Below are 13,943 nucleotides of genomic sequence, written 5' to 3' on the forward strand. Positions count from 1 at the left end.
GCAGATGGCATTCCTGCTGTGCCCAGAACAGAGCACAGGTCAAGCCTTCTGCCTCATAAGTCACAGGACCAGAGCCCGCATGACAAAGCAAAGCTAAGCTCTTCGCGACTATTTCGTTTGCCTTCTCGACATTCTCATGAAGAACATTTCCTTTGTGCTACTCGAAGCTCTCTCTGAGATTTACTCAGTAGGGCTGAGGAAGTGGACACAAGATGCGGCAATGCTGACCAGCATGGAGTCTCCCTCACACCGGATTTACCAATCTCTTTGGCCCAAGAGTCCCTTAGGAAAACATTCACATCCTGGTGTGGATGTGTAGATTTATTAACAAGCCATGAATTATGTCTGGTCCCTTGTCTAAAGCTCAGATTCTACAGGAGACATCTGTGTGGAGACTGACTCTATCTCTGTCTCTGTCTGTCCGTCTGTCTCTTTCTGTGTGTATGTAATATGTGTGTGTGAGAGAGAAAGAGAATTTCTCTGCTAAGAAAACGGTGACCATCTGCTACTTTCAGAATTAAAAGAAGTTCATTGCACTTTTTGTGAAATGATTTTTAAATCATGGGTCCACGCAATGTCAGAAAGTCTCTGCCTGCTTTTTGCCTAGATCTTCTCCACCCTCATTGTCCTTTCCAGCTGAAGCAAGATGTGACCCATGGTCTAGGAGCTATGAGAGACACTATTTGGGGGACAGGAGGGAGAGCCTAGATGTGAACAGCACAACCATCTGTGGAATGTTTGCTTTGATAGTTTTATTTCTGGCAACTGCTTAGCTGGCTTCCTATTGGGCAAATGATCTCACTAGTCTAGTGTTTCTAAAGGACTTCCAACATTAGATGGCTCAGCAGGTAAAGGTAACCTGCCACCAAACCCGGGGACGTGAGTTCAATCCCTGGAACCCATGTGGTGGGAGGAGAGAACAGACTCCTGAAATTTGCCCTCTGACCTCCACAAATGTATAAATGCACACATGAAATAAATAGATGCAATAAAAATTTTTTAAAAAAGAACTGACAACACTGGCATTTTGAAACCCAAAATAGCATTAGGCAGGAAGCTGAAGAGTGGGCAAATGGAGCTAATGCATAGTAAAGCAAGCACAGCAAACCATCTGTGGCTTGCTAATCTGCAGGCAATTTGGGGGATGGAGGGCTTGGAGATTCTACATGGACACCCAGAAGCTGAAGGCTCCTTGGGGAGCCCATCCCCAGCCAGCTCTGGCATCCAGCTGCTTTCCATACTGCTATCCCAAGAAGCAGACTGTGCTGAACAGGCTAACAGCTGTTCTACTACCTCTGTCCCCAAAGCTCCTGGTTTTCTTGAAATATAATCTTTCCTCCATCCGAGGCTGGCTTATTTGGGATTAAGAGCTTCAGAGACATGTGGGTGTTATCAGCGACAGAGACATGCTGATGTGCCTGCATGTGGACATCACAGCACTGTTCCACCAGAAAGAGAAATCACAGAAACAAGTGTGTGTATGTGTGTGTGTGTGGGATTTCTAGATAAGCAAATTTACATACCAAACTGCAAAACTATACTGAACAAGTAAGTATGAGAGAATGCTGGGATGGTGTTATCCTGAAGCAGGCCACTGTCTCAGCTCCAATCCTGACATGCGTGCATGACCACAGTGTCTCTGTTTCTTTGTTATCTTTTTCCATTAGCCCTGGTTCCATCTCAATTAGAGATGGGTGGTTGGGTCCTTCCTCTGTAACTTAACTCAGTGACCTGTTGTATGTGTTCCTCTACTAAATAAGCCAAGGGCAAAATAACAGAAACGCCAAAGGTTGAGTATTGGAAAACTGGGAAGCTGGTTGTAGTGGTGCATGCCTTTAATCCTAGCAGCTGGGAGGCAGAGACAGGTGGATCTCTGTGAGTTTAAGACCAGCCTGGTTTACAGAGTGAGTTCTAGGACAGGCCCCAAAGCTATAGAGAAACCCTGTCTCAAAAAACCAGAGTCCTAGGAAGAGGTGGTTCCTCCATGGGCATAGCCCCTCAGGCTCATACATTTCTTTCCTTTATTTGCATACATCTAGCAAGGCATTTGTCTCTCCGACTTTGGTTTCCTTAAGCAATTCTACCGTTTAAGGCTTATAACATGGCTGTTAAGCTGGAAAAAAAAATCATGAATGGGATGGACAGCCCTCCCTGAGGAGTTGGAGTTTGTTCATCAATTGTTTTGTAAAGCAATGACAAGAAAGACAATTAAGTCAAAGAGCTGAGCTCACCTGGAGAGGCAGGAGAGCTCACCCTTGTAACCAGACTCCAGTTCCTCAGGCTTCACAAGGTCATTCTCACTGCTGTGACCTTGGGCTGCTGTGTAACTTCTTCACCCTGCCTTTCTCTCTTCCACCACAACAGGAAGACCACAGCGGCTTTACTAAGTGCCAGGGAGACGCAGAGAGCCAACCTATGTGAAGGTGAGTGGTGCGCTCATGATGGACAGTAAAGCCTGCAGAAGAGCGAGGTGTCAGAGTGGGCCACTTAAGCTCCCTCCCAGCTCTAAAATCCTATGGGGATTCTATTTTGTTGTGGAAATAAATATAGAATCTAAAAGGATTTTTAATTTGAAATTTTTTAAGCCAAGCAACTGAGTGCAGCTATTTATGAATTCACTGTTGTTTCATGAATAACTGTAGAAACAGCTGGTCTGCACATACATTCAGGAACATGGAAACAGAAATTGAGAGTGGTTTTGGTTATTTTGTTTCAATCATTAGTCTCTATGCTACTTTTAGGAAGCTTTGTTCAACAAAGGGCACTTTTATATCTGTTACTACCCACTAAAGCCTTGGAGACCAGGAGGCCTCTTGGATGTTATGGATTTTATACTTCTTCTGTAACTTGATGACACTGAGAGAACATGTCAGAAGGGATCATCTGGAATGTGAGTCATGAAAGTCACCTGGCAGAAGACCATTTAGGAAACTGTCACTGGAGCCTTGGTTGGAAGCCAAGGGTCCTGACATCTGACATCAGCTGTTGCACAGCCTGTAGAAGCCAAATGAGAGGCCTGCCTGGGCGCCAGCTGTCAGCCGACTTGCCTCACGGCTCTCTGTGTGTCAGTAGGGAGGACATTGCTGAAGGAGCAGCGCCAGTGGTGATGGCAGCAAGGCCATAGCGTGCTCCTGGTGACACCAACATGGTGTGAACAGCTACTCTGTCACCAGCTTACCAATGAGGACACTGAGGCAATAGGACCGTGATCACATGGTCAGGAAATGGGAGACTTGGAACGGACTCTGAAGAGCCTGTGTTCTCGGCCACTTGATTACTTTAAACAGAAGGGATTTAGAATAAAAATAACTAAGAAAGCATTTCTTAGGCTTTTAATAAGTTTAAAAGTAAATTAAAGGATGTGTGAATTACATTCTATTTTTAATAGCTTGTGTTTATGGGGTTGTACATTCACACATGTGCGTGTGTACGCATGTATGCCTGTGCACATGTGAGTTCCCGCATGTGGTCTCCAGAAGACACTTTTGGATGTTATTCCACAGGAGCTGGCTGCCTGCTTTCTGACACAGGATCCAGTTCAGCTCGCCGGGATGACCAGTGACTCTAGGGAATCTTCCTATTGCCATTTCCTCAGTACCAATTACAGGTGTGTGCTGACATTTTAATATGGAATCGGGGTTGAACTCAGAGCCTTACCCTTGTACAGCAAAATGCTGCCAACTGAGTCACCTCCTTGGCCCTGTGCGCCTTTTAATCTCATATTTTGAGGACTTGGTATTTTTATGTGCTTGTTATTTTTGACTCCATGCAAGTATTTTCCCTTACTTTTCTATTACCAATTTCCTACCCTTAATTCAAATGAAAAAGAAGACACGAGGTGACATTTTACACCATGAGGGATTTCATCTCTGGCCTTGGCTTTGTCCTGACATCACTGTGCAAATCCCATGTAGGCCTCAGTTTCCTCATGGTAACTAGCTTGGTCCACTATTCATCAACTCAGGGCGGAGCTTACAGAGTGTCACTCTAGAAACTTACCAGTCAGACAGTGTTAGTTTCAGGAGCTTGGGCCAGGTTGCCAAGGGGATAGCATCCCCAACCTGGCTATGATGGCTGTGTTCTCTGGCTCCTCCTGATTGTCCTGGCTGTTCACCACCACAAGATGTCACAGAGACAAGCTTGAGTTGGCCAGGACCCATGGTAACATTTAGAGAGAAGAAACGAGAGCTTAAGGATGATCAAATCCATGTTACACAAGTGTGCCTGCCATGTTGTGTTCAACTTCCTCTAAAAGCACTCTCATGTTTTCATGGAGAACGACAAGATGAATATGTCAGCCTGTCATGTTTCCTCATGCGATGTGTGTGGGTTGGTAGCTTATCAGAAAACTGCCCATTTTAGCCAGGCAGTGGTGGCACACATTGTTGGGACTAATGAGTCCTGGCCTTCAGCTGCTCTTCCCTCCTAGAACCTTCTAATTAAAGTTACTAGAAGCTGTGCCTAGCTTAGAGGATCAGAGGCTGGGATTTTCACCTGTTGGCCATTGACTGCAGTGTATTTAAGCCTCCATGGTGCTATTAAAGAGGGGATTTGGTATCAGTGATTGAAGGTCTGTGTGCCAGTCTGTCTCTGCGTCTGTATTCTCAATCTCCAGCCCCTTGCCCGAAGCTCGCGAACTGAGGTCTAGTGCATAGAGCTTTAATCCTAGCACTTGGGAGGCAGAGACAGGTGGATCTCAGTGAACTGAAGACCAGTTCAAGGTCTACAAAGTGAGTTCTAGGACAGCCAGGATTGTTACATAGAGAAGAGAGAGAGAGAGAGAGAGAGAGAGAGAGAGAGAGAGAGAGAGAGAGAGAGAGAGAGAAAGAAAAGGAGGGAGGGAGGGAGGGAGGGAGGGAGGGAGGGAGGGAGGGACTGCCCATTTTATAGGAATCAAGTTTTAATGTCAAGTCTTGTTCTCAAGCAGTGAGATGTCTGCTAAGCATGGTTTATGTATATCAGAATCCAATATTTTGTAACTAAGTTATAACAATATTCCTTTTTATTCATTCATGTGTATATGTTCATGTGTGCGAGGGTACATGTGTATGGAGACAGGTGAGTGCATGTGTGGAGGTAGATAGCAAACTTCGGCATCATCCTTAGGATACCATCCCTCTCCTCTGACACCACATCTCTCACTGACCTAAAATGTGGCAGTTGGGCTAAACTAGCTTGTCAGCAAACCAAAGGGACCCTCCTGTCTCTGCCTCTCAGGTACTGGGATCGTAAGATGTGTCATGAGGCCTGACTTCTTCATCCGGGTTCCAGTATTGAATTCAGGTCCTCCTGTTTGCAAGGCAAGCACTTTATTGACTGATACTATGTCCTCAGCCCTGTAGTGGTATTCTTAACTTTAAAATAGTAAAGAACAAAAGCACATAGTGGACATCCCTCATCTGCTATGTACATGCAAGGACTCTGGTTAACTGGAAAAGGTGACCATTACAAAGCATACTGGGTTTCCCTTCTTTTCAGCCTGCTATACAAATACGAGGTCTAAAATGGGCAAATCACACTACCTGTTGTGTATACTTTCCTCTGAGTTTGAAACACTCCATCCTGCAGGGAAGCTCCTTAAACAAGAAGGTACACAACTCAAAATATCTTCATAAGTCCCTGAAACTGACCAGATTCACTAGGCCCCATGCAGCCAGAGTAAGCAATACAAGTCGAGAGTCACTCTCAGTCCCAGCTAAGCCAAACTGTAAAGAAGACTCTCTGAGGCCAGAGCAGCTGCCTGAAAGAAAGCAGCCAGGATGCCTGCAAGAGGTGTAGGAAAACTGAGGCACCTGAAAAGGACCCTCCCCAACTGCCGAGTTCCCTGCAGGCTGTGCAGTGTGCTCCAGGCTTAGTTTTTGTGGGCTGTCACCCAGCTGGGGTGGGCTTTGGTGACGTAGCTGTCTGAATTATTTCTGCTCCTGGAAGTAACCTCTCTCTCATATTCCTGTGAGTAATCCTAATAAAATGCACTGGTTCACCCAGATGGACTTTGGAGGCAGCTGACTTGGTCTGTTGTGGGCTCCCTGTCTAGGGTGAATAGAGACGTGTACTGCATCTCCCCAGGAGAAGGACTGCCACACAGCACCACCTCAAAGTGTACTTAGTTTCTCCGAAGTCACCTTCCTCTCCATATTCAACATCACTTTCTGAGAGTGCCACATGTAAGGAAGTTGAAGGGACAAATTCTTAATCTCCATTGTAAGACTTAGAAGACATTTGTGGAGGTCTATAAACTTCTGACTTCCATTTTTAACGTATTCAAGAATCAATCAGCTTAGTAACAACAGAGTTTGCATGAAACACTAACTGCCTTTGAAATGGTTGGCAGTTGGTTTCCTTGCTCCTCTAGGACTTCCAGCTCCTTCTCTCCCCTTGCAATGCAACGCTGCCTTCCATGCCTCTTTAAAAGGAGGCTTTATGGCTTTGGAGGAGCTTGCTGGTTTCACAGCCAGTTTCGCCACTGCAGCAGAAAAGAGACTGCATGTGCAGTAAGCCAGCTGAAGTCATGCGCAGCAAGAATTAGGGCTGCAGGGCCACACTGCCCTCAAATTGCATTTGGAAACAGCTTTTCCCAGTATGGCATGGGAAACCAGGGATTCTTGCTCACAGTCTGCCAGGCTGCTACATTTCTAATCCGGCCTGGCATGACCCATTAGACTTCAGAATTGTGAAGGGCACAGGGAAACCAAACAAGGGTTTCCACTGGCCTCCAAGTGTGCCCACCCTGGCTTCCTGCTAAACCTGGAATATTGTCAGCCATCAATTAATGTGAGGCCTGTTTCTTTACAAGAACGGGAGGTCTAGGAAGGCTCAGCCAGATGGGACAACAGGTTTAGTTGAAGGCCCCCTTTTATAGCAACTACTGTGAACATCATTTAACTGTCCAGCTTGGATCCTCATTTCTGCTCTTCAACCTTGCCTATCAGGCAGAGGTACCATTTTCATAGGAAAATGCTTGGAATTCCTATGAGCTAGAAACACTGATCTACAACATTCAGTAAAAGTTCATTTCTTGGCACTCCAGCTTTAGTGGGAAAGTTAGTTTTCAAGAAGCCTGCAAGGGTAACATGTTGACCTTTGATCCTGGCACACAAGGGCAGAGGCAGGAGGATCTCTGTAAGCCTGAAGTCAACCTGCTCTACATAATGAATTGTAAGCCATCCTAAAACATTAATCCAGATGTGGTCCAGGTTCAGAGGCTATAGATGGATCAGAGCTCAGGCGCCAGTGAGTGCAATGAGCACGTCATTTGTCCACTCTTCAGCGGCCTTTCAGATAAATTTACTAAAGCAGAAAACGAATAAACCAGATGTGATAGAAATGAATTTATCCACCCAGAATGCAGCACTTGTTACACATAATTCTTCATTAGCGAGAAGAGGCTGCCATACACAGCTGGTGGCATCCTGGAGGGGACCAGCTCCAGCTAACATCCTGAAAGATGCTTAGCAAGGCTCCTTCAGTCACAGAGAGTCAGGACTGACTTTCTTACTAGTGTTCAATTTCCAACTCAAATCCCAGCACTCACTAGTTTGCTGTGGTCCTGAGTCAGTGGCTTTTGCCTGGGCCCACTGTGTAGCACCCTCCATTTCATACACTGTAACTGTAGCACACTGCATTTCATACACTGTAACTGTAGCACACTGCATTTCATACACTGTAACTGTAGCACACTGCATTTCATACACTGAAACTGTAGCATACTGCATTTCATACACTGTAACTGTAGCACACTGCATTTCATACACTTTAACTGTAGCACACTGCATTTCATACACTGTAACTGTAGCACACTGCATTTCATACACTGTAATTGTTGCTAAGGAGTGGATTACTTCCCTAAGTCAGTGATTGAGCCTTGTGCATTTCTCAAGTCCTGCCCTCACTGTTTCTGATATAAGTACAGATAAAATGCAAAATAAATGTAAACTGCCAAAAATCAAAAAAAGTATTAGGAATTTGTATTCTAGCCATGTATTACATAACCACCTTTTGGTCATTTCTAATCACACATACCCTGCTAGTCCTGTAAGATCACAATGAAGCTGACAAGAGCCTACTGTCAGCCAATGGGGGCAGTAGGCGCCCTGACACTCAACACAATATGTTATTTGCATATGTGGGGTGATGCTGGTGTGAGCAACCCTACTGTACTGCTGTGTGTATAAAATTATAGCAGAGACAATTGTGCATGATATGTAGAACTTGATGATGAGTGAATGCTACTTGTTTATGTATTTGCTTTATCGCTTTCATCATTATAATACAGTGAAACCCTTTACATATTTATACAGAAGCATACTGTAAAGGCATAGTTGTATTACTTTAATCCAGTCTCATACATTTCAATTTTTAGCATCTCTTATCATTTTTATCTTCTGTTTCAATTAACTTCGTGATGTGGTGTTCATCTTGACCCTAAGAGCTGTAGGTTATACCATATAGCCTAAGTATGTAGTAGCCAATACCAAGTAGGTCTGTGTGAGTTCACACAATGACTTAATCATCTAGCAATGCATCTGTGAATATGATCTGTAGTTAAGCAATGTGGGGCTGTATCTAGCAAAGCTGTTTTCAAAAAACTACAGCCAAATGATGGGCAATATTCCAAAAGTAGAAGCAACTTCATGGAAAAAAGCGTTACATGCAAACTGAATGTTCAGCGGAGAAATATAAGGCTCTGACATATTTATTACTCACCCATCTCAACAAGCTTATCTGTGGTGAGGAGATGACTCATAGCATGAGAACTCGAGTTCAGATCCCAGCACCCATGTAAAAGCTGCACATGTGTAATCTCAGCACTGAGGAGGCAGAGTCCGGAGCTTATTGACCTAACAGTGTAGCCAAGTCAGTGAGCTCCTGGTCAGTGAAAGACCATGTCTCAAAAGAAAAAAGTTGAGGTGGAGAATGATTAAGGAAGCTGATTGTGATTGATGTGCAGCTGTATACACTAATATACATACGTGCAGCTGTGTACACATATATATGCATGTGCAGCTGCATACACACACATACACATGTGCAGCTGCATACACACACATACACATGTGCAGCTGTGTACACACATATGCATACACATGTGCAACTGCATACACACACATACACACACATACACATGTGCAGCTGCACACAAACATACACGTGTGCAGCTGTGTACACACACATACACATGTGCAGCTGCACACACACATACACATGTGCAGCTGCATACACACACATACACATGTACAGCTGCACATACACACACATACACATGTGTAGCTACATACACACACATACACATGTGCAACTGTATACACAAAACAAATAAATACTGACTCAAGGGATTCTAGAAGTAGTAGTCATACTTTGAATTAAAAAACCCAACTATTGGGGCTGGAGAGATGGCTCAGATAAGAGCACTGGCTGCTCTTCCAGAGGTCCAGAGTTCAATTCCCAGCACCCACACGGTGTTCACAACCATCTGTAACGGGATCTGATGCCTTCCTGTGGCCTGCACATAAACATGCAGACAGAGCATGCCTACATAAATAGCTTAAAATTCCAACTATCATACCCTCTAATAAAGTTCGTTCTTCCTCTTCTGTGCTAGAGATGTCTGAAGCACACTCGCCAAGCTGCACCTCGAACCCCCAAAGCAAAGACCCACTCACGAAAAATCTGACTATATTGTAGAGAGCATCTTTAGCATAAAACTCAGACAACAGTTCACTGGTGGAGCACCACCCCAGCATGTGCAGGCCCTGGGTTTGATCCCCAGCACTTCAAAAAATCAAGAAAACAAAATAATTATGGTTAAAAATGTGCTCATAGTTTTATACTCACTGACATTCACTGTGCAGCGATATAGCCTTGCTGAAGAACATAACAAGATAAGGGCCTAGATTCTATTCCCAGTCAATCAATGGAGCAAACAAAATGACAGATGAACACAGTGCTCCGCCATCTGGACCTCACCTCTGCTGTGGCCGTTGAGACCACACTTTAGGAATGGCTCAGATTGGCGAGGACTTACCTTCATGAATATGCATCGATTGAGCATCTTCATTATGAAGTAGCCCCAGTAGAGGTGAAGGCCCTGCAGGATCATGAGCTGGAGGTTGAGGAAGATGTATGAGAAGAAGGGTTCGAGGTAGTGCAGAGGTAGAATCAGGGTGCAGTACAAAATCCTGTGGAAAGACAGGTGGGGAATCTCACTTTAGCCAAAGCACTGGTGAATGTTCAATAAGAAAGAACATTTGTCCCTCCCCAAACATATACTGGTACTTAATTTCAAGTGGTATTTAGGAAAAAAGGGTCAATATTCCATTTATATCAAACTTAGCCAACAATCAAGAAGTACACCCTGTCCTAAGAGAAAAACAAAAACAAATGATGCTTCATGCCATTGCTTGCTTGAGAGTCCCAGGGCCTCAGCTGCCTCTTTGTAAACAGAAAAGTTTCTGTGAACCTTTTTTAACCTTCTAGGAAGAGAGAAGTTACGGACACAATTGAGACAACAGGTTTACATGTGGCACCTTATGACATGGTTTCATTGACTTGGTGTCAGCGGAGACTTGAGATGGCTGGGATGTAGGTCAGTGAGAGCAGGTACCTAGCATACACGAGGCCAAGATTTGATTCCCAGTACTCCTTCCCCAAACACTCATTTCATGATTGCTTCTGCTTCCTGAAGGGAACTGCCCACTGTACCTGCTGCATACACAGACTCCTGAACACTGCCCAGATGCAGGGCATCTCCAGTGGTTACTCTAGGTTTTGCAAAAGGCTAACTATTCTTTCAGCAATCCTCACACCACGGTGATGTTATAGCATTAGAAAGGTCAGGTATTAAACATATATTTACTTACAAAAATAATTTGAAACAAAAAAAGGACAAAAAATGTCCACAGTATCATACTCTTAATTGACACTGTAATTTAGTGCCTCATCTTCCATTTTTCCATAAATTATTTAATTTTAAAACTAACATACAGCCACTTTAGCTGGGGTTTGGCATAGAGTTCAGTGAGCTGTGGGCCATAGAACAGGCCCATGTGCCTAGGACGCAGTTCTATCCCTCTGCAGTCCCACATGCTCCACTCTTAGCACGGACACCCACCTTTACCCACGTAGCTCTTCTCCAGCCTCACTGAGCATCCTTCCCCAGTGTCTTCGTGAGACTGTTGTCTTTTACTTGCCCACTACTTTTATGATTCAACCAAGTCCTGTTGTGGGATAATCTTTTTGTACACTGTGAGTATATGTAACTGTTAGAAGTTTAACAAAAAGCTGAACAGTCAATAGCCAGGCAAGATTTCCGGGCAGAGAAGAAGCTAGGAAGAAGAAAGGCAGAGACGCCAAGAGAAGATAGCCAGATGTGGTATGAGTTGGACACACAAAATGGGAAAGAGGTAAAAGTCACGTGGTAACATAGACTAATAAAAAATATGGGTTAATTTAAGTTATAAGAGCTAGTTAGGAATAAGCCTAAGCTATAGGCCAAGCTTTCATAATTAATGTCTCTGTGTCATTATTGGGGAACTGATGATCCTGATAAAAAAAAAGAAGTACAACTACACAGTCCCCATGGGAATCAGTGGCATTCCTTTGTGCCACTCTGTGTCCCACTGTATGAACAGATCACACTCATCTGTTCAACCCACTTGGTAAACCACTGTATGAACATATCACACTCATCTGCTCACCCCACTTGGTAAACCACTGCATGAACAGATCACACTCATCTGCTCAGCTCACTTGGTGTCCCACTGTATGAACAGATCACACTCATCTGCTCACCTTCTGAGGAGCACTGGAGATGTTTTCCATGTTTGACCATTAGGAAAAGAATCATTACATACACTGACACACGCTCTTTGTGCAAACAGAAGCTATTGTTACCAGTTGCAGAAAAGTAAATGTGGTATTGGCATAGAAACAGAGAAGTCAACCAATGGAATCGAATAGAAGACCCTAGCTTTAACCCACAAACCTATGAACACCTGATTTTTGATAAAGGAGCTAAAAGTATACAATGGAAAAAAGAGAGCATCTTTAACAAATGGTGCTGGCAAAACTGGATGTCAGCCTGTAGAAGAATGAAAATAGATCCATATCTATCACCATGCTCAAAACTCAAGTCCAAATGGATTAAAGACCTCAATATCAGTCTGAACACACTGAACCTGATAGAAGAGAAAGTGGGAAGTACTCTACAATAAATGCTTCTTTTTAAAAGAGTTGCCTTGGTCCTGGTGTCTCTTTACAGCAACAGAATAGTGACCAAGACACCATTTACATCATTTATTCCAAAATTATTTTATGCTGTTCAAAAAGCTCAGTGTATCTAGTCTTTTCCAAATGGAAGATCTTAGAAGTGTATGATCATAAAAGAGAAACATCTTTCAAAGTGTACTTTAAAGATGCAGAAATCCAAGGAGCGTATTGGAGAGTACCAAAATGTTACCACCATATTATCTAAAATCACACATTATAAGGCCATCAGAAATTTATGAATAGCTTATTTGGGCCTCCACCAGATACTGGTGGATTTAAGGTTTGCTAATTTAAAACTCAAGACAGTTTAAACAGGCCTTATCTTGCAGGTCTTTGAGGGTCCTCTATGTCAGCTCAGCAGCTGCTTCCTCTTATGTGAGTTACCAACTCAGGTTCCACTTGCTCCAAAACTCATTGTAGAATTTCCCCATGTTTTTATGCAGACATCTCTCGTTTGCTTTTTAACTTAAAAGGGTAACTTTATTGACCATTTAGGATTCAGAAAACATACAAAATGTGAAGAGGTCTAAAAAAGTCTCACAACTTATGGATTTTAGCATATGACCTTCCACCCACATGACTTTACACATCAGGGTTAATACTACGCCTGTACTTTGGGGCCCTTATTTTTCCTACTCCGTGTCACAGAGAAGTTTTCATGTCAATGAATGTAGCTATGCATTTGAAGCAAGCAAACTTGTGTGCTCTACCCAGGGCTAGTGATGGCACGGGTAGTGAAGGAGACCTGCAGCTGTCACTTCACTGGACCATACAGTCCCTCACCACAGTCTAAAATTTGTCCTTACACCCACAGATGAGTAGAGTTCTTAACCCTTATCAAGGAAACTTGCTCTTTGCAACAGATGGTGATCATTATTGAAAACCACAACCAATCAAAATGCAGAGTCACAGCCCCAGTGGACACACCTACAGGACAACTCCCTTAGCAATCCAGGGGGTGGGAGGTGTAAGAGCTAGAGGACAGGGGTTGCTGTGAGAGTGTGTCTTCTAGTACTGACAGGAGCTACACCCGTAAAGTCTCACTGACAGGACGGACTAAACGAGCTGAACAAGGACAGCACCAACAGACGCACTAATGTGGGCCAAGGAAGACCACAAGGCCTCAAGCCTACAAAAAGAACCACAAACAACTGAAAATGCTGACAGCTGGAGACACAGTCTTCCCAGGAGAGCACACCAACTGGTTATCCAATACCAATGGTCAGCGCTGAAAATATATGCACATACAACATTCTACTGACTGAGCAGGTTGTATTTATGTATTGACAAATATAAATATACATATATAACATATAGTACATATATATAACAATAATTAATGAAAAAGATATCATAAATTTGAAAGAGAACATGAGAGAGTTTGGAGTGAAGAAAGGGACGAGGGAAATGAAGTAACTATATTATAATCTCAAAAAATAAAAGTAGTAATAAAAACAAAAAAGGAAAAGATACTGAACACTTCAGGCCACTGGTCCTCCGGTCTCTGTTACAACTACTTAATCCTGCCATTGTAAGAGAAGAGCAACGGCCTGGCACCTTGCATGTAAATTAATGACTGTGGCTGGCTAAGTGGCTATAAAACTTACTAACAAACCAGACTGTGAGCTAGAGTTCACCCTAAGCCATAGTTTACCATCATCTGCCACATGCCCTTCTGT

General features: G+C 43.6%; 1 protein-coding gene across 1 annotated transcript in view; it reads right to left on the reverse strand.

Moving 5' to 3' along the window:
- Positions 1–13,943, reverse strand: part of Cers3 (ceramide synthase 3) — a 62,267-nt gene that overhangs the window by 16,948 nt on the left and 31,376 nt on the right. The window contains exon 9 of the mRNA XM_057756495.1: positions 10,022–10,175. Coding sequence (XP_057612478.1) covers positions 10,022–10,175 — 154 coding nt within the window. The remainder of the gene's footprint in view (positions 1–10,021; positions 10,176–13,943) is intronic.

Source organism: Chionomys nivalis, chromosome 23, assembly GCF_950005125.1.
Source record: "Chionomys nivalis chromosome 23, mChiNiv1.1, whole genome shotgun sequence".
Taxonomy (NCBI): Eukaryota; Metazoa; Chordata; class Mammalia; order Rodentia; family Cricetidae; genus Chionomys; species Chionomys nivalis.